Source organism: Coenobita brevimanus, chromosome 97 (genome assembly GCF_032717465.1).
Source record: "Coenobita brevimanus isolate Jiangsu-jjx chromosome 97, ASM3271746v2, whole genome shotgun sequence".
Taxonomy (NCBI): Eukaryota; Metazoa; Arthropoda; class Malacostraca; order Decapoda; family Coenobitidae; genus Coenobita; species Coenobita brevimanus.
In genome coordinates this window covers 11497512-11518055 of record NC_137050.1, presented here as the reverse complement: position 1 = coordinate 11518055, position 20544 = coordinate 11497512, and the positions used below count along the sequence as shown (strand labels likewise).

General features: G+C 41.4%; 1 protein-coding gene across 1 annotated transcript in view; it reads right to left on the bottom strand.

The window, feature by feature from the left end:
- Nucleotides 1-20544, bottom strand: part of LOC145413821 (uncharacterized) — a 514227-nt gene that overhangs the window by 65565 nt on the left and 428118 nt on the right. The window contains exons 9-12 of the mRNA XM_080283483.1: nucleotides 11816-12009; nucleotides 6000-6203; nucleotides 5407-5613; nucleotides 4148-4304 (exon numbers count right to left, since the gene is read on the bottom strand). Coding sequence (XP_080139609.1) covers nucleotides 4148-4304; nucleotides 5407-5613; nucleotides 6000-6203; nucleotides 11816-12009 — 762 coding nt within the window. The remainder of the gene's footprint in view (nucleotides 1-4147; nucleotides 4305-5406; nucleotides 5614-5999; nucleotides 6204-11815; nucleotides 12010-20544) is intronic.

Below are 20544 nucleotides of genomic sequence, written 5' to 3'. Positions count from 1 at the left end.
GTGAAGAATAAATGCTAGCTTTACGAATTTTGTAATGAAAAGTTAAATTTGGTAATGAAAGTTGAGGAGATTGGTAATGTGGCCGTTGCAATCTGGCAACTCTGTTACCCCACCATCATCAACAGTCACAGCCAAACTCCAATCGAGAGCAGATACTTATAGCAGTGCAAGCCACAGGTGCTCGTTTTTTGTGAATAAACAGTGAATAAACTGCAATACCTCGCCACTAGAACACACAGGAATTTACAGTGTTGTGCAGTGTTAAGAAATTAGAATCTAGAGTGCAGAGGATTAACTGTGAACTGCAAACTGGCGGTTCAAACCAGTCTAGGAGCCAGGGATTTGTAAGTACCCAGTATGTTTAATATTGTATAAACTCACCTCTAAAACCTCATTTTATGGTTCTTTTGCATTTATTTCAGTCTTTTATGTCCCTTATTGGTGTGATTTAGGTCTTAAATAGGTACAATGCATGTCCAGAGGGAGTTGTATAGGTGTTTCTCTGAGTTAGGGTCCATAAGTACAAGTCCATAAGCTGGGGCCCAATATCCAGACAGGAGCACTATCCGGACCTGCCTATGGCTCTATTACATCGGATATTGGAGGGATTACTTATATATATATATATATATATATATATATATATATATATATATATATCATCATCAGCCATTTGAGTATCCACTGCAGGACCGGCCTATCCAGACCGAAGTCGGGACGATACAGCCAATGTATCTCTACCAAGTGGCTTAGGCTGTCTGGTAGGCATTGTATGTAGGGTGAGAAGTGCTTGTAAGTGTAATTGTAGTGTTGGAGTGGCTTTGGGTGTGTGTGTAGTCTGTGAACCAAGTGTAATTTGCCCGTGCAAGCCGACTGGGTGCAAGCATACTTTATAGTAAGCGATACTGGTTCAACCACAGAACCCCTTGTCTCCGCCAATGCAGTACGTGGCCGACTCCCAAAGTTTATTACCCTGGCGGGGCGCGAACCCTGGTTCACCCGTGTATGAAACGCACACTCTACCACTGTACCACAGAGGCTCTATATATATATATATATATATATATATATAAATAAAAACAGTACATCCCCACAGTACGCGATCCCCTTTGTACGCGAGGACCTATTTTCTTTTTTCTATTTTAGCGTATTTTTTATTAGTAAGCAAACTGAACTTGTAAGCGAGATGGGCAGCGAAGAGTGGCCCAAATCCGGGGTTACCCCGAGTGTGCGACATTACCCCCCCCCCCAAGAAGCGATAACAGGTAAAGGTCTATCTATCTATTTATTGCCAGATGCCATAATCCCGTAAAGGGTGGCCATTTGACTTTGAGTTATTGGTTATACAAGGAGGGGCACTAACCCTCCACCAACCCACTTGTCGATACGTAGCAAGCACGTATGGGTTGGTTATATGGTTTCCACCAAGTGCTGTAAATGGTTTCTTGGCTTACGGGAAACCATTTGGCTTGTCACTCAATGTAAAGCCACCTGTAAAGGAAAAAAGAGCAATAAGAAGTGACAGGAAAGATAGGGGTTATAGGAGGAGAGGAGGGCAGGCACAGAAAAACAATGATAAAGGCTAAGGAAGAAGTAGGCAGCACTACATCAAGTGAGTGGCTGATGGTCGCCACCACCTACCACCAATGCTTTACCTAGTAAAGCCATAATCTTGCAGGTTTACTTTATCTTAGGTAATATGTCTTAGATAGTTTCCATGTATAGTACAATACCTAGGTATGAAAGGCGTCTCAAGGGTTGCCCATGAAGGGGGGGTGCCACCCATATGTAATTTTTCCCATAAGTTTATTTATTCACAGTACGCAAATTTCTAGTACAAGACGTCCTCTGCCACCCATATAGGCGCGTACTATGGGGATCTACCTATATATACAATATGTATACATATATATTATATATATATATATATACATTAATCTCCGTACTATCCAGATGCCCACTTTCCAGACATTGTGGGCTGGGACCTTAGAAACCCAAAAATGACCAAAAAAAGAAAAAACAAAAAACAAAATAATCTGAATTTTTTCCCACCCGTAATTTGAAATTGTCACACGTCGCCGAACAGCTGGTTTACACCATGGCCCCTTCACCCCTTCCTTCCTCCCCCCTCCCCTGTCAGGGTTGCCATTTGGTATTTTTCATTACTAAATGTTGGCCAATAAAGGATGGAGATGGTGGATTGTTTGCTCTCTCAGATTAATCTACTAGCCTACATAGCATGAAAATAATCAACATGCTGTTAATTAAAAGTAGAGTGATTACATGTACTTCCACTTGTATATATAATTAGTGAAGAATATGTGCTAGCTTTACGAATTTGGTAATGAAAAGTTAATTTAATGAAAATTGAGGAGTTTGGTAATGCGGCCACTGCGATCTGGCAACTCTGTTTCCCCGTCATCAACAGTTACTGCCTAACTTCGATGGTGAGCAGATGCTTATCACAATGGAAGCCACACGTGCTCGTTTTTTGTGAATAAACAGTGAATAAACTGCAATACCTCGCCAATAGACCACACGGGAATTTACAGTGTTGTGTAGTGTTAAGAAATTAGAACTTAGAGTGCCAAGGATCAACTATGGAATGCAAATTGGAAGTTGAAACTGGTGGCTGAAACTGGCATGATGCAGCTAGGAACAATGTGCAGTGTTAAACAAGTGTTACTCACAGTGCAAAGAATTAAGTGCAGCACAACACTGGAGTACTGTAAGTGCTTCAAGAGCATTTTCATCACTGCCAAATCCTTAGACAAGGCGGCCACAGACGTCCTGTAAGTATCCTGGCTGAGGTACAGTCACTTCTAATTCCTCATTCATTGGTTCCTTTTCATTTATTTCAAGCTTTATGTCCATTATTGGTGTGAATAGGGTCTTAAATAGGTTTAAATAGGTGCTATGCATGTCCAATTGGGAGTTATTTAGGTGGCTTTCAAAGTTAGGCTGGGTTAGGGTCCTTAAGTACCAGTCCAGGAACCAGGGGCCCACTTTCGGGACATACCTTTGGCTCTATTACATCGGATAGTAGAGGGATATATATATTCTGGCTCACTGGTTATTCTTCAATGTATAGTCAGGTGCCTTGAATCTACTGGGGGGGGGGGGAAATGTTGGAATTTCATGTCAGTTGCAAGTTCAAGTTTTACTAAATTACGAATGAAACTGTTACAAGGTAAAAGTGAAGACAGCCTGTAGAAATACCAAACAAACACTAAGGTGTAAACACTGTTCTGATGTTGTAGTAAAACAAACACACACACACACACACACACACACACACACACACACACACACACACATTAAACACAACCCCATCATTAGGATATGATTCATTCATCTCGGCTGCTCATTACACTGTGAAACAAGATATATTTTAAGCAGTTTTGCAAGCAAAAAATTAGAAAGATACGAAAGGAGAGGGGGTGAGGTTGAAATGGTCTACACAAGGACGAAGCCAGAAAGTATTACAATTAAACAAAAATAAAGGTGTTTGAAAAGCATGATAGGTACAGCGGCCACAGTGGAATTAAACAGGACTGTATGAGTGTCATGCTGCTGACAGTCTCCTGCTGAAAAAGAATTTGGGGAAAGACAGAAAAATTTCCTTTCCAGTACCAGCTTCAAAGATAAGTAAACAAACTCTGCCCAATTCTACCGATAAAGAAGAGAGCGTTGTAAGAGTGAGATGAGTGGTGTACCGAATACTGAGAAATGCCAAGTACAGTACATGTACGTTGAAATAGTATGGACATACAAGAAAAAAGAATGTTTTGCAAGTATGACCGAGGGTAACACTGGAGAAGGAAGAAAGTCTATCAAGTAGTAGAACAAGTGGAACAGCATATACATCATCATCATCAAAACGAGATAAAGAAGAGAAATGGCCAACATGATAAGAAGAAACAAGCAAATACCAAGCAGTGGCTACTTATCAGGGAGATGCAGGAGAATAAGACAATAGGAATGATGATGGTGATAAACATAAAATCTATAAAATCAGAGCTCTGTTCGCTGAAATGGACACCTATTTTACCACACTCTGAAAATTCTAACTTACTATACCGTATGAACCTCTTGTGCTTAAAAATTATCAGGGCTCTTCTTAATAAATATGAATCAGATAACTAACCTCCTCTGATGCTGGCAAGAAAGTTTTCCCTGGCAACCTGTGACTCTTTGCCATAGTTAAGTGATCCAGTATGTCTTAGCTGCTGCCCCCTGCTTGGTCGCTCACCGCGGCCCATCACCTTAAGGCTCCCTCGCTTCTCTGGGCTCAGTGCCAGGGACTTAAAAAAAAAAAGAAAAAAAGAAAAAAAAAAAAAAATGCATGAGCTTACTATGTGCTAAACAAATGAAAACAGTATCTACGGTAAGCCATGAAAAAATATACAGTATATCAATGCTGTACAACTAAACTGGGTCCAGAAAATGTCACAAAAAATAAAGATCAGTAATAATAGTACTGCTGCTTTGCAATGACAATGTTTAAAATAATTTGTGTCCAAACTTGAAAATATTATAAAATACAATGTTTCAATACTCTGCATCTTATGATGATCCATACCAAAGTCACAGAGTTGCACATCCTTTCTACTGAGCCTATCCTGCTTTGCAAAAAATACTTCAGTTATGATAGACAATCTGTGGTCAGAAGTAATAAATCTGTACATACCACTCACTTTAAAGTCAAGATGTATTAATGAAAATCTGACTGTTATGAAAACAATTATAAGTGAGGTAGATTACAGCCTAAATCAACTGGAAAATATCTGGGTCAATTAGAAGTTCCCCTTGTGAGTCATAGTTCACACTGGAGAATTGTAACAGTGCACAAGAACCTGAGAGGAAGAGTTTGAGTAGGTCTCACCTGTGCAAATATTAAGTTTCTGTAGTCTGTCATTGTGAGAACATTCACATGCTTCACAGACAGAGACCGAACTTGTGTTCACACTTGCAGTCTGACACATACAAAATACTTACTGGTATGGGGATACACATGAAACACACTTGGACAGGAATATTCAGTTCAACTTGTACCCACAAAACATCGCAATAACAAAAGTGGTCAGTGTTTGTTGGCTACTTGGCATATTTATGATATCTCAAACTGACTGTAAAATAATTACCAACACTGCAATTATTTTTCTCTTATCAATAAAAACCTAAGACTATACACTGTACGGAAATTTAAAATAGAGTGAATGACCAATAAAATGGGTAAATCTCTATCACATTTTACTCTTCATAAGGTATATGGACACAAGGCTCAACTACAGCCACAGTCTACAACAATATGGGGAGACTTGGATGCAATACTGACAGCGCTACATGACTGAATATCCTCTTGTCAATTAGAGCAATCAGCTTCAATGAAAACCTAATGCTTACTTGTCCAGTTGATGTCTTCTTGTTAGATATAGCGTCTGTGAGGTAGTGTCGCCAGGTGGGAGGGGAGCACTCGGAGTCACTGTAAGCCCCACCACCTCCACCTCCTTCTTCTCCCCCACCCCCTCCCTTTCTCCATGGTCGTCTTTTCCGTCTGCTACGGGAAAGTGGAGTGGAGGAAGAGGTCTGAGAGGCCAGTGAAGAGGATTCCTGAAAATGACATGACTATTAACCCTTTTGCTGCAGCTGATGCACTTAAGTGCTGTATTCAAGTTAACACCAGAAAACCTAATTCAAATGTGAGAAATCCTAGAAATCTGTGGCAAAAACTATATTCAGTAGGCTTTTCTGTGCTATTGGTATGCCTAGGAGTACTGTTTATACTAACAGCAGACAAGTTTGTTCAGTCACAGGAAGTACTAGCAGACAAAGGATTAATTCCTAAATAGGAGTGATAATTTATGTGTATTACTCTCACTAATGCAACCACTGGGACACCCCCCCACCCTCCTATACCTAGAGTCATAGCTTTCTTGCTGTCAAATGGTGTAAGGATGATCAGGTTGGCAGATACAGTAATGCATCTAAGTACCCACCTCGCCTGGAGTGGCTCGTCCTGCTTCTCTTGGCTGCCCAACTGAGGTGGGGATAGGGATGGCAATAGTAGCAGTGGCGGTGGAAGCTGCAGGGGAGAGTTGGGGGTGATGGAGAGGGGACGAGGTCGGGGGCGAGGATTCACGTGACAAGTCAACACAGCCAAGTTCAGCCACTCTTGCTTCCATGTTTGCCTCATCAACAACCTGGAGAGTTATAATTAGTAGCATAATTGTGCTATTACTAAAACACCAACTGTATTATACCTGGCTATATCAACGGTATCTACACAAGCAGTAGCTATAGCTACCAATATTACATCATATAAGATATATGATCCACTTCTCATCTATCCATCTATCTATCTATTGCCAGATGTCTTGATCCCAAAAGGGGTGGCCACAAACAAATCGCCTCCATGTCGCCCTGTCCCCCGCCGTTTCATTGCCCTGCTCCCAGCTCGCACATCTCTACTTCATATACCTCTCCACTCCATCCTTCAATCTCATTCTTGGCCTCCCCCTCCCTCTACCCCCCTCCACCTCACTCACATACACTCTCCTTGTCAGTCTCTCACTCTCCATCCTTTCCATATGGCCAAACCACCTCAATGTATTTCTCCTAATGCTTCCTATCACATCCACATCCACACCACAACGCTGCATCACTTCTCACCTAACCACTAAAAAATACCCAGCACTGTACTTTATCCAACACCTCTAGTTCATCAGGGCACTTACTTTGAACTGACCTGAGGAAGAATTAAAAGCAGTAATACTGTACAGCATACTATACATGTATATACAGTGCTGATACAGTGAAATGTTGCAAAGAATAAACAACTAGTCATTAAATACCGTACCGTTGACTAGTAGGGTTATGCGAACTTACTCATGGAGACTCTCTTCTTGTCACAATGCAGTGTGACTTGTATGCCAACAGTTATTATGTTTTGCACAAGACACATATAATGGAGTAAAAATTAACAGTGGTAAAACTTTCATGATCTATAGTTTTTATTTACTTTCATGTCTCTCCTGAATTAAACTCTTGGTAACTTTTATGCACCAACAATGTATTCAGCAGTACCATACGTACAGAAATCCCTCAAGTATCCAGACGTACATTTATCTGAATGATCCTTTACCTGGACCCTGTGATCTGGGTGTGTTAAACCATTATAAGTAAATTTTTCCTCTTTATCCGGACAAAATGATTGCGTCCAGGTGGAAATTGTGGTCATAAGAACATTTTTGCATACCCGGGCAGGAATAGCCCAGTGGCGCCACGCTGTCTGGCTCAGTAATTTACCCAGCGTTCTCTAGAGACCCCCTCTGTTGTTCCCTGTTCCCTACCTGCTTCAGGCTCATCGGAGTATGCCACTAGACCACACAGGATGTGCTGTGCAGTGCAACAGCTTTGCCAGCTGCAGAGCAATAGTCAGAGTCAAGGAGCTAGCGGGTTATTCAGCACAACACGCTGCGGAGTGTTGACATCGATTTTATTTTAGCTTACTGTACTGTACCATGATTTTATTCCATATTGCCACTATTTCGTGTGCCCGATGCATTATTCTTGTGTAGCCGTTTTTTTTTTTCCACGTCACTGTGGGGCATGGCCCTGCAGAGGCGATTGCTTGTCTGTGGCTGATGGTCGCTCCTGAGCCCAAGGCTAACGCCTTGTACCACGTCGAGCGGTAACGGCTTCAGACGACCAGCCAGTTCCAAGCAGCGCAGCTGGCAATCTCCCCCCGGCGCATTCCCGTCTTTCCAATTGATGACTAAAGGTGACGAACGCCATAAGCAGCTGGAGAAGAAGCCGAGAAGAGCCAAAAGCAGCAGCAGCAGCAACAGAAGAAGCATCAGAGGCAGAGAAGCACAGCGCAGGGTGCTGTTTGACCATGGTAATTGCTTGGCTGTGGTTTATAGGTCTGCTTGACCAGACTGCGTAAACAACAGGTACAACTGTTGTACGATTTACTGTGGTGGCCTTTTACAAGGGCTTTCAAAGTTATGTACGAAGGGGGGTCAGGGGAGATGTCCATTATCCAGACGGATCCACTTTATCCAGACGGATCCACTTTCCGGACATGCCTTTAGGTCTATTACATCGCATATTTGAGGGATTGCTGTACAGTAACATCCTCGACATATGATACCCCTCGATGAGATACCCCAGCTTAACGACGGGGGTAGAAATACCACCATACCCTGCCTAACGATGGCCAAACCCCGGTTTAACATTGTTTTTTTGTTTTTAACCAATTTTGATATTTTAGACTACAATTGTGTTTAGGTCAATTTATAAACTGTTTTTAAACTTAGATTAATGTGTTTTGGCCATAGGTGGGGTGAACATTGTCATTTTGGGGTACAGTTTACTAAGCTTGATTTTTTCCAGACTTATATTTGATGATTTTCAAATTTTATTTGTTGGTTTCAGTGAGTTATTTACAGGTGTTAGGCTTAGGTTAGCTTGTTTTACAGCTGTTAGGCCATTTAGATTGGCTTTAAATTTGTTTTTGGGCTCAGTTTTAGGCTTAGGTTAGCTTGTTTTACAGCTGTTAGGCCATTTAGATTGGCTTTAAATTTGTTTTTGGGCTCAGTTGAGTGGGTTTTGGACTTGGTTTGAGGGGAAACCCAAGGCTGGTAAATGCTCCCCATTACATGTTAAAAGTACCCCAACGTATGATACCCCTCCTAACGATGGGGTTTTACCTAACCAATTACAGTACATCATTTAACTGGGGTATGCCTGTATACCATTTCCTCATATTTCAAAACGAGGGGATTAATAACAACCAAGCAATGCACCTTCATTATCTCCAAAGTCTTTCTTCCTCTTAAGATTCATTCCCCACCCTCCTTGACAAGAGATGGCAGTGATAAAGTTTCTACCACCCTGACAGGCTCTTACATTCTTCTCATACTCTTCATTCAAGTTATTTCCTATAATCTTCACAGCAATTACAGTAACAATGGAGTCAAAGGCTCTTCGTCTCATTAACTCTCCTCCTCTTACTGGCTCACTTCAACCTGTCTCTTTGCTGCACTGTTGCATCTTTATCTCTTTTTCTAATGATACTTCAATGGTCACTGCTCCTCTGAACTGTCCGCTTGCATCTGTCTACCTCTACGACGGGCGCGTAGCACTGGTCTAACAACAAATTCTCATCCCTTTTCTGTTCAACTCTCTAATGCAAGAGTTAACCGTTACTCCCAGTCCTTCAATTATGCAACAGGTCAACTCTGGAACTGTCTCCCTCTGTCTGTATTTTCTACTTCCTATGATTTCCAGTCTTTCAAATGCAGTGTGTCCAGACATCTCAAAATGAACACATCTCGAATCTGGCTCTCTTTTGTATTGTTTTTGTTTTTTCCTGGAGGGATCGGTTTGTGGGCTCCGCCTTTGGTTCCGTCTTCCTTGCATTAACCCCTTAAGCGCGGGGCGTCACTTTTGTGACGTTTGGGAGCAAGGGATCATACCGCGGGGCGTCGCTTTTGTGATTCTGTGTTATTTTGAATTCACCCGGTCTTCCAAGTGGGGGCTTGTAGCATCTATCAGTACTGCCAATGTCCAACACTAGTCAGCACTCCTAATATCATCTGTACTCCCATCCATTGTTGACAATTTAGCCATTTCTCCCCGTTCTTGACTCCCCTCCCTACCCCTCCTCCATTACCCTATCCTCTCGCCTGCCTGGCCGTGCTACGCTAAGTAAATCTTCCCTGGAATTTTTCACTGATTTCATCCATTGAAATAAGCCCTATGCCCTGTTCTTATACCAAATAATATATACAAGAAAGAAATAAGGTAAGTGAGAGTGCCATACACCTGGTATTGGCTAATTATCACCTGACAACACCTCACGTGCACTCGTTCGCTAATTTTCGCTGTTTATTTCCCCTTGAAATATGCCGTATAATCTATTTTCGTAATAAATATACATATAAGGAGGGAAGGGAGAAGCCTAAGTGATATTTACATTCACCTGGAACTACCTAATTTATAATGTATTGTCTAGATTTCCTACCAATCATTTCACTGCTATAAAGCAGCTGTGTCAAGAGGCTAAACGTTGGCAGTACTGATTTCCCTAGGTAGGCCACCACCCCGGCCCACCCTTATCAGTTCATTCTCATCTTCCAGTGTGGGGGTACGTCTGTTCGCTCTTGCTAGCTTCAGGGCCTTTTCACCCCCATGCAAAGGGCCCTGTGACCTTTACCCCCTACTAAACCTCGTGTGGAAAGAGGTAAAGGGCTGACAATTGATAAAAGAGTGACTACGATCTTTCTATTGAGTAAAACAGTGCAAGTGGAATTGTAAATAATGTGTAAATAATGTGTAAACAGCAAGTGAAAGTAATGAATGTAAATATACGTGAACAGTGGAAAATAGTTTTATAAGTTACTTCAAGTGAGAGTGCATAACACAGTGTAAATAAAATAGAAATGTAAATAACGTAAATAAAATTGAGAACATAAATAGAAATGTAAATGAGTAGTATTATAAGAATACGAGTACAGTATATACCCTAGGAGTAATGAAAGTGAAAGTTTCACTCTGGCATGTCTGAATACTATGAGTTATGAGAGTGAAATTGAAAGTGACATTCACTCTCAATGCTAGTATACAGGACGAGAAAGTGAATGCTACGTATTTTACTAAAAGAAATTGAATCCCTAGTGACAATAAACTAATACTACTGAAGGAAACTTATGGATAAAGACTGTAGATATATATATAAGTGTTATATAGTAATAGAAATATAAAGTGTGAGGGGTTTTATGAATAATAAATGACAGTACCAAGAGCGAACTACGCAAGTGCGACAGTCAGACACGCTCGTAATTTTCATTGCTTTCAGTGTTTTTTTTTTTTTTTGGAGTATGGATCCCAAACTACTTGAAAATCATAGAGTAGTGTTTATAGTGTTAATATCTGGCTGTGGTAATCATATTACGGGTTGTCGGGAAGTGTAAAGTGGAGACTTCGTTACCCAACGTCAGAGGTCTCCACAAGTCCTACGGTAACCGACGAAGGCTCAACAAACATTCCAGGAGAAAGCTGAAGGTATGTGCCATAAGCATATGTAATTTTAATATTCTAGGACTAACAACTGATTTTTGGCAAATATTTTTTGAGAGTCTGTCGGAGCCCGAATAGCTCCGCGGCACACGCAAAAAAATTGGTAAACATGCCCGCGGTGTAGGGGTTATATAAAAAAAAAAAAAAATTAAAAAAAAAAAATAAAAAATAAAAATTTCATTACCTAATCCTTTGTTGCCCCATGAGAAGCATGGAAGTCTGTGGCTAGGCAAGCTGGTCCTGACACAAGACGAGAGTGATCAACCTCACTCATCCCCGAGTGGCATTACGTGAGCAATAAACCCAAACCACCCCTTGGATATAAATCTACACAAGCTCAATCTGATCTGAGCACCTCAGATTTCCACTAAATCACAAGATGCCATAATTTGGTTACGGTATAAGGTTACCAACCAGCATGGTAAATGGTTTCCTAGGTTACAGGAAACCATTTGGTTTGTCACAGTGTCGAGACCACGAAGCAACACTACAGTACACTGAGTGAATGGATGATGGGCACCCCCACCTACCACATACTGTACAGCAGTTAACACATCAGATATATTTTCACTAGTAAGGTAACCTGAATAATGCTGATCTCGTGACAAAATTTATATATACTGTCCATAACTTGGGGAATGCAGAACATAAATGTGTGTGTTTTAATTACTCTGATCTCAATGACAGTTTAACCAGGTACTGTAAAAAATTCTCTTCTCTGCATTCTTACTTTAGGCCCACTGATGACCACACCATCCCTATTCTTGTGTTTCTTTTTCTTGTTTTTGAAAGACTCCATCTGGCGCAGGAAGGCCTTAGCGCCATCCCGAAGTCGTTCAGAGCCAGAACGTTTGAATTGTCCCAAAAGTACATCTTCAGGCAGCTCCAGCCCTCGTGATGAGCCTCCACTTTTGCCATCACCACCTGTATAAAAAAAGATGCATTCAAAACAATGCATTATCAAAAGAGTTCAAGCTACTATGATAAGTAAATCAGAACTAGTTCTATCTATATAGCTGCACCCAAAGTCAACTACAAGGCCGATAAACTGAGCACAAGTACTCCTTAACTTACATACTATAATTAATTGGTTCCTGCAGCTCCTATATAAGTCGAATTTCTACATAAGTCTGTCCTTACTCTTGGAGCTGCATAATATCTTAAACAACACTCAGTACCCACTCAATAATTGTTATTTTTGTGTGGTACACATAAGCAAACAAAAATTCAAAGACTGTACCCTACTTTATTTATGCATGAAAGTTAAATAAAAAAACTGTACTGGCATGAAGAGTGGAAGAAACTGGCAGCCAATGACTCTCATGCTGTCTGCCACCCTCGCTGGCACCACTGATGCATCACTGCATCACCATGGCAATATGCCTCACCAGCCGCACTTGCACTTGGCACGCATTTTGAAATTACAGTAAACTCTCAATTATCTGGCGTAATTCAGCCAAGCCCTACACTGAATACTGCAAACTGCTGGATGCTGGATACTGAATACAGGTAAAACCCCGATTTACAATACCCTGGAATAGTGATGGAGGTAGAAATACCATCCTACCCCGCCTATCATAGGCCTAACCCCGGTTTTGCGATGGGTTTTTATTTTTTTTAACATTTTTTATATTTTTTATTTAAATTTTGTGTTTAGCTTGATTTATAAACTGTTTTTAGACTTAATGTGTTTTAGTCACAGGTGGAGTGAACACAGTCATTTGGGGTATGAATTCTCGGCAATCAGACGAGGTACAAAACAGTGTGGACAACTAGGCGATTCAACAATGTTGGCATCCCTACGTGTCAAGTGGGGTTGGTGGAGGATTAGTGCCCCTCCCTGTAAAACAGTTAACTCTAAGCCCTTGGCCACCCCATTTGGGATACATGGCGTCTGGCAATGAATGAATGAAAAATGAACCAATGAACATCTAACCTATCATGGAATACATAATAATAATTTTATCCATCCATCCATCCATCATCTAATCCTACGTTGCCCCATGAGGAGCATAGGAGTCTAGGGCTAGGAAAGTTGGTCCTGGCATTTAAGATGAGAGTGACCAGCCTCACTCATCCCCGAGTGGCATTACGTGAGCAATAAACTCCAACCATCCCTTGGATATAAACCCTCACCGGCTCAATCCAATTGGAGCACCTTTATTACCCACTAAACCACCAGGAGCCAAAATTTGGTTATATGGTTACCACCCACCATAGTAAATGGTTTCCTGGTGTACAGGAAACCATTTGGCTTGTCACTCATTGTAGAGTCACCCACAGGCAGAAGGGCGAAAATAAATAATAATTATAAAAGCCTTAAAAAGTAAAAATTTCATGCACTGATGAAAACTGTGACATCAATAAATCATGTGTTTACAATTCAGACTGTTCATGAGAAAGCACTTTGAATATACAAAAGAATTTCTAAATAAATGTTGGTAAATAAGAGAAAATAAAATAAAGGAGCTCAGCAACCAGAAGAATAACTAAAACGACATAAAGAGGGGCTGTTGAAAAGGCTACTTTGATCACATCATCGATCACAATCTCCCGTCAAAACATCAACGATGCTCAGTCACAACAATTTGCACCTTGGATGATTTTGCGTCATACATTATTATTAAACATTACAGATGTTTATTCTGTTGTCCTGGGACCGTTTGATGGTGGGATTGTATACAATGCTGATGCTTCTTCTCTACAGAGTTTGAATACGAGTTGGAGATCACAATCTCCTGTGACCTTAACCGAGTACAAGCGAGATGGGCACTGGTTTTAGGCTTAGGTTAGCTTCTTTTACAGCTGTTAGGCCATTTATATTGGCTTTAAACTTTTTTTTTTGGACTCATTTGGGTGAGTCAAGAACTTGGTTGGGGGGGAGTGAAACCCGAGGTTCAAAATGCATCCCTATACAAGTTAAATCTACCCTGAGATACGATACCCCACCTAGCGATGGGTTTTTACTTAACCAACTGCATTGTTAAACCGGGGTTTGCCTGTAGTAACCCCCCATCAGCTCAATATCTGGTGCTGAGCCATATATTGCGTTATCCATATCAACCCTCAATCCTAAAAACTTTCCCAGAAGTAAAAATGATGAAAACTAAGCATAAAATACAGCACCGTAACGATAATATACAGTAATACTGTACAGTAAAACAGCACCAGTTGGCTACTGTTTACAAGCTGGCTGATACAACATGATGCCAGATACTGCATAGAAATGCTGGTTATGCCCTGTTTCAGCACCGGATATTGCATAATTTCGCTGGATATAGCATTAATAGAGCAGAGCCACAGCCCTGGCTATTGCGTTGGGCCGGATATTGTGACAATGGATAATAGAGACTACTGTAGTTTGTAATCAGCTACTGTATCTCCAAATTTGTGTAACCTGAATCTACATAAGTAGAGGGGTACCTGTACTGTACTTTATGGCAAAAAATGTGCAATAAAATATAGGCAGATTATATGAAAAATGCTCATCCCTTTCCTATAGACATGGACAAGATGCAGAACAATCAACATCTAAAAAAATGCTCATCCCTTTCCTATAGACATGGACAATATGCAGAACAATCAACATCTTAAAACTATGTACCAGTAAGTAAAGTAACTGGAGATACATGAGGCAAGGAGTGAGCTATATGTAGAAAAAGGAAAAAGCAAGGATAAAATCCTTGAAGAATGCAAACATGATAATTATACATTACCGTACCGGGTATATACATTACTTCACAGAAATGATACACTATCTATCTATCTATCTATAGCCCGACGCCCTAATCCCGCAAAGGGTGGCCGCAGACAAAACGTAATTTAATTTTACAATTTTTACATGAGAAACTGTTGACAGCATTTTCTTCTCTCAAACTCTGGCCATCAACAGCAATTACTGTAACATCAATGCAGCGTATGAAATGTTATTGAGTTGAAGGCTGCAATATGTTACTGTGCAGAAGTTACTGTAAACCAAAGTTAAATTCAGCACATGGCAAGCTGTAGGCCTACGAGTTTGCTTCATTTTCTCTAGTTACCTTTTAAAAATATATCCACCTTTATCTATTTTCTACACTTGGTTGATATCCATACATACATATCTATCTATCTATCTATCTATTATTTACTGTTTATATACAGTAATCCCTGTACAGTACTATCAGGACGCCCACTATCCGGACTCCCCACTTACCAGACATTTTGGGCCCGGGCCTTTGGAACCCCCCCAAAAAAAAGAAGAAGAAGAAGAAGAAAAATCCGACAATATTTTTCAACCTACTTTGAAATTGGCGTGCAGCACCGAACAGCTGTGTTTCTGCTCGGTGCTTGCTTCCCGCCTTCCCCCATCCCTCCCCAGTTACCACCTAACTACCATCCTGACTAGACACTCATTCAATGGATACCGCACGTGCTTGTCTTTGTGAATAAACTGTGAAAAAACTGCAATACCTCGCCACTAGACCACGTGGGAATTTACAGTGTTGTGCAGTGTTATCAAATTACAATACAGAGTACAAACATTAAGTACAGAGTGTAAACTGGCAGTTGAAACTGGCATGATGCAATCAAGAAAAGAATGTGCAGTGTTAAACAATTATAACTCATAGTGCAAAGGATTAAGTGCAGCACAACACTGGATTACTGCACATGCTTCAAGAGCATTTTCACCACTGCCAGAGCCTTGGAGGAGGCCATCAGAGGAATGTGATAGGTAGAAGAGTGTAATATACTATGCTCAGATTACTCGAACTTGGCCTCAGCTCTGTAGAAAAAACAGAAGACCACTGGAATATGATGCCAGTCACAAAATGGTGCTAAGGAAAGGACGTAAAGCCGTACAGTAGTAGGTGAAAACGTGAAATGAGCTCCCGGTGGACAAAAATAAGGACCAAGTTAAGGTAAAAAGAATGCTATTGAACTTCCGTCCCCTGAAGCCTTCCAGGGGGAGGCGGTGGCTCAATCAGTATAGAGGTGGCCTGAAAATCCTACCGGACCCAGGTTCAAATCCCCACTGGGGCAGGGAACAGTTTAAGGATTTGAATTTCATGAAATCAGACTTTACTGATCTACCAGAAGATCCGCCGACATGTCATAGAAATACCCCCGCTAATACCAGAACACCAGTCCTGTATGAGACAACCTTAGCATGTACTCAATATGGACGGTGGGTGTTAGCGCCGAAGTGGTGACATGTAGAGGTGTATGGTATGTGGGAGGACTACTAGGCCCTGATGGCAGGCTGTGAAGCCTATGCCCAGAGTAGAAAAAAAAAAAAAAAAAAAAAAAAAACTTACTAATTGCAGGGTGCTGGTCGCGAAGGAACTGTCCGGACCCGTGGTAGTGCGGCATCATCACCACCTTCACCACACCTTTTATTAACAACACTTTACTCGTCGCCACACTCACAGCATCATAACACAAATTTCCACCAAGTTTTACACTATCCTTTACCGTTAGTTGTTATTTTTGTATTCTTCGCCTGTTTTATATTATGCTTTTACAGTTTCACGGCCATATCTCACGGTACTTCACTCTTTCGTCTAATATCATTATTCGTGCATTTACTGCTTTTAAATAACTTGCCTCTTTCGTATTATTATTTACTTACATAATATATTCATACACAGCTTAATACAACGCATTTTTTTTTTTTTACGCACAAACATTCCACTAACTCTTATTTACAGTTCCAACACTTATGCCAACTTGCACGGTACACCCAAAAATGAATGTTTTCTGTGTAGTGGAAATGATAAGAGACGGATCCACGTGCTTTAGTTTAATCAGTGGTAAACACAACGGCTGTCACGCGTAGAGGAGGAAACTGGCTCTCTCTCCTTGACCCCAGATATGGAACGTTTGCAGGTACCTTCTCTCTCAAAGATTTAGATATGGCTGAAATGGGTGCACCTTCTCTCTCCCTTGATCCAGATGTGGCTAATACGTGGGCAGTTTATCAACGTTTTGGTACTTTCCTTCCGCGGTTGATATCTCACTGTCTATTACAATACTATGATCACAACAGATAATCAGAGATAAGAATTCCATGCTCTCCCAATCACTCGCGAATTCAATAAAGTTTCTCCACACAGTAGTACAGTAACATTGGGATGGCAACGAGAACTGAAGATGATAGACAGGGTCAGGACAGAGAGAGAACGCACCACCTTGCGACACCCCAGTGCACTCCACACTGAGCGGTCAACCGTCAATGAGTCGACAAAGAATACTAATCACTATGCTGAAATTTCCTTACAAGTTACCAGTTTTCCACGTAAACTAAACAATTTCTTTAATATGAGCTGCCTTCTCTAAGCTGAAGTTTAGCTGTTTGGAGGTTGCAAGAATGCAATAAAAGAACATTACGTCCCACTAGGCCTACATACCAAAGCCACTTCATGCTAAGAGTCACAGGGGATATTTAGGTAAATTTATCATTAGCATACACAGGGGATATTTAGGTAAATCTATCAATCTGAACGTGGTCACAATATTAAACCCTTCATACCAGGACTTTTTTGTACTCTATTCTGGCTGGCACCAGACGGTTTTACTGAGGTCATGATTTAAGCCGCAAAAGGCACACACAGCACAGCTCATGGGCATCAAATGGGTGGCTTAAAACATCAAATAAGTATATTTTGATCTTTGTTATTAGGCTGGATATCACGTGGGCAATCTATATATCTATCTATCTATTGCCAGACGCCTCAATCCCGTTTGGGGTGGCCACAAACAAATCGCCTCCAAGTCGCCCTGTCCCCCGCCATTTCACTGCCCTGCTTCCAACTCACACCCCCTTCTCTCATATACCTCTCCACCCCATCCCTCCATCTCATCCTCGGCCTCCCCCTCCCTCTTCCCCCCTCCACCTCACTCACATACACTCTCTTCGTCAGTCTTTCACCCTCCATCCCTCTCCACATGGCCAAACCACCTCAGTGTGTTCCTCATAACGCTTCCTATCACATCCACATCCACACCACAACGCTCCTTTATATCCTCATTCGTCAGCCTGTCTCTCCACGTGACTCCACAGGCTCCTCTTAAATAACTCATTTCCACTGCTCTCACTCTTGACTTGTGTCCTTCCAACAATGTCCAAGCTTCACTTCCGTACGTTTGAGTTGGTATCACAATACTGTCATGTAGTAACTTTTTCACTTCCATGCTCACTTCCCTGTTTCTTATCACTGCTTTCAAGGAACCAGCAACCTTTCTTCCCTGCTGTACCCTTTCAAGCACTTCACCCTCCAAACCTCCATCCTTACTCATCACACTACCCAAATACTTAAACGTACTCACATTTTCCAATTCCTCACCATCTAACCTCGCTGTACATTCACTAACTTCACCTCTCTCAAAGACCATCACTTTACTCTTCCCTACATTCACCTTTAGGTTCCGTTTCTTACACACACTCTCAAACTCATCCACCAAGCCTTGCAGCTCCCCTTCGTCTTCACTCAACAACACAGTATCATCTGCAAACAATAGTACAGGGAGTTTCCAAACACTATCCTCTCTCACCAGGGCCACTCCAACATCCACTACCCTACCTTGTACCTCTTTTATTACCCCATCCATGTACAGATTGAACAACCATGGAGACATGACACATCCCTGTTTCAAACCAACTTTCAAAGAGAAAAATTCACTTAGTTCACCATCCACACGCACTGCAGCCTTCGCACCATCGTACATACTCTTCACAGCATTCAACAACTTCCCATCTACTCCATATATTCTTAACACTTTCCACAATCCTCGTCTATCCACCCTGTCATATGCTTTCTCCAAATCCATGAAAGCCGCATACAACTTCTTTCTCTTCTCTAGAAACTTTTCCACTAAAGATCTAAGAATGAATATCTGATCTACACAACCTCTTCCCTTCCTAAAGCCTCCCTGTTCTTCCCCAACTAATTTCTCTGTTCTTTCTCTAACTCTGTCTATAAGTATCCTACCATACACTTTTCCTATTATACTAAGAAGACAAATGCCCCTATGATTACCACACACTTCTTTTTCCCCTTTTCCTTTGTACAAGGGAATAATTATACCTGACTTCCAATCCTCCGGGACTCTACCTTTTTCCCAGGCCAATCTGCACATCTTCCACATCCATTCTACTACTATCTCTCCCCCATGCTTCAGCATTTCACCACACACTCCATCAATTCCTGGGGCTTTCCCCGTTTTAACTTTCTTCATTGCTTCCACAACTTCTATCCTACTGATTTCTTCCTGTCTTCTCACCTCCCTCCTTCTCCCAGCCATTCTCCAGCCACTTATATTCGCATTACTTCCATCCTCTACGTTCAACAATTCCTTAAAGTGTTCTCTCCATCTGCTCACTTTTTCTCCCTTCTCCACTAGTAATCTACCATTTTTATCTTTCACTCCCCTGCTAACTTCACTTCCACCCTGTCTTACTCTTTTCACTTCTCTCCAGAACATTTTCTTACAGTCCCTCCACTTTACACTCAAATTCCTTCCAAATTCCTCATCCACTCTCCTCTTACTTTTTTGTACTCTATTCTGGCTGGCATCAGACGGTTTTACTGAGGTCATGATTTAAGCCGCAAAAGGCACACACAGCACAGCTCATGGGCATCAAATGGGTGGCTTAAAACATCAAATAAGTATATTTTGATCTTTTGTTATTAGGCTGGATATCACGTGGGCAATCGATTCTAGCTAAAACCAGACTACTTTACTCATGGAGGAGAGGACATGGCTGACAGTGCGAAACCGTCTCGATTAACCTTTTGCTGGGCTGGGCGTCCCTTATGTACATTATTATAGGCCTATTCTGGCTACTGCTGGATCATTCAGCTGAGGGAGAAACTGCTCGCAATAGTCATAACTTGATCAAACGTGTTCTCAGCGACTAAGCCTGCAAATATTTAAAACTTTTGGTTTAACTACAGTTGTATAAAGATCCGTGAAAAGCTAAGTGATGTTGATAATAAGACTACCAAAGATGACCATTAACCCTTTGACTGATGAATCTGAATGAATTTAATTAAATCGTTCGCGGTAATCTGGAACGAAATTAATAAGTTCTCTGTTCTCAGTCAAGATTTTTTTTTTTTTTTTCCACATCTGGTGTCTCAGTCTTTTGAGCATGGTAAAATCGTCTGACTATAGCTGGAGGGTTGTCAGGTCGTGGACACACACACACACACACACACACACACACACACACACACACACACACACACACACAAAACGAGAACTGACCACCCATATAAGGAAAGGATGGGCGGCGTATTTAAAAAAAAAAAAAAAAGTCACTACGCCGATGACAGTGGTGGTGGTGCTGAGGGTGACGCGTGCTAACGATTCCACAAAATAAAAAAAAACAAGACTCGTTTAGTGGTAAGCCCGCCTGACTCAACGCCACCTGACGCCACTTCTTTTTTTAGACCCTCCCCCCCCCCTTTTTTACAG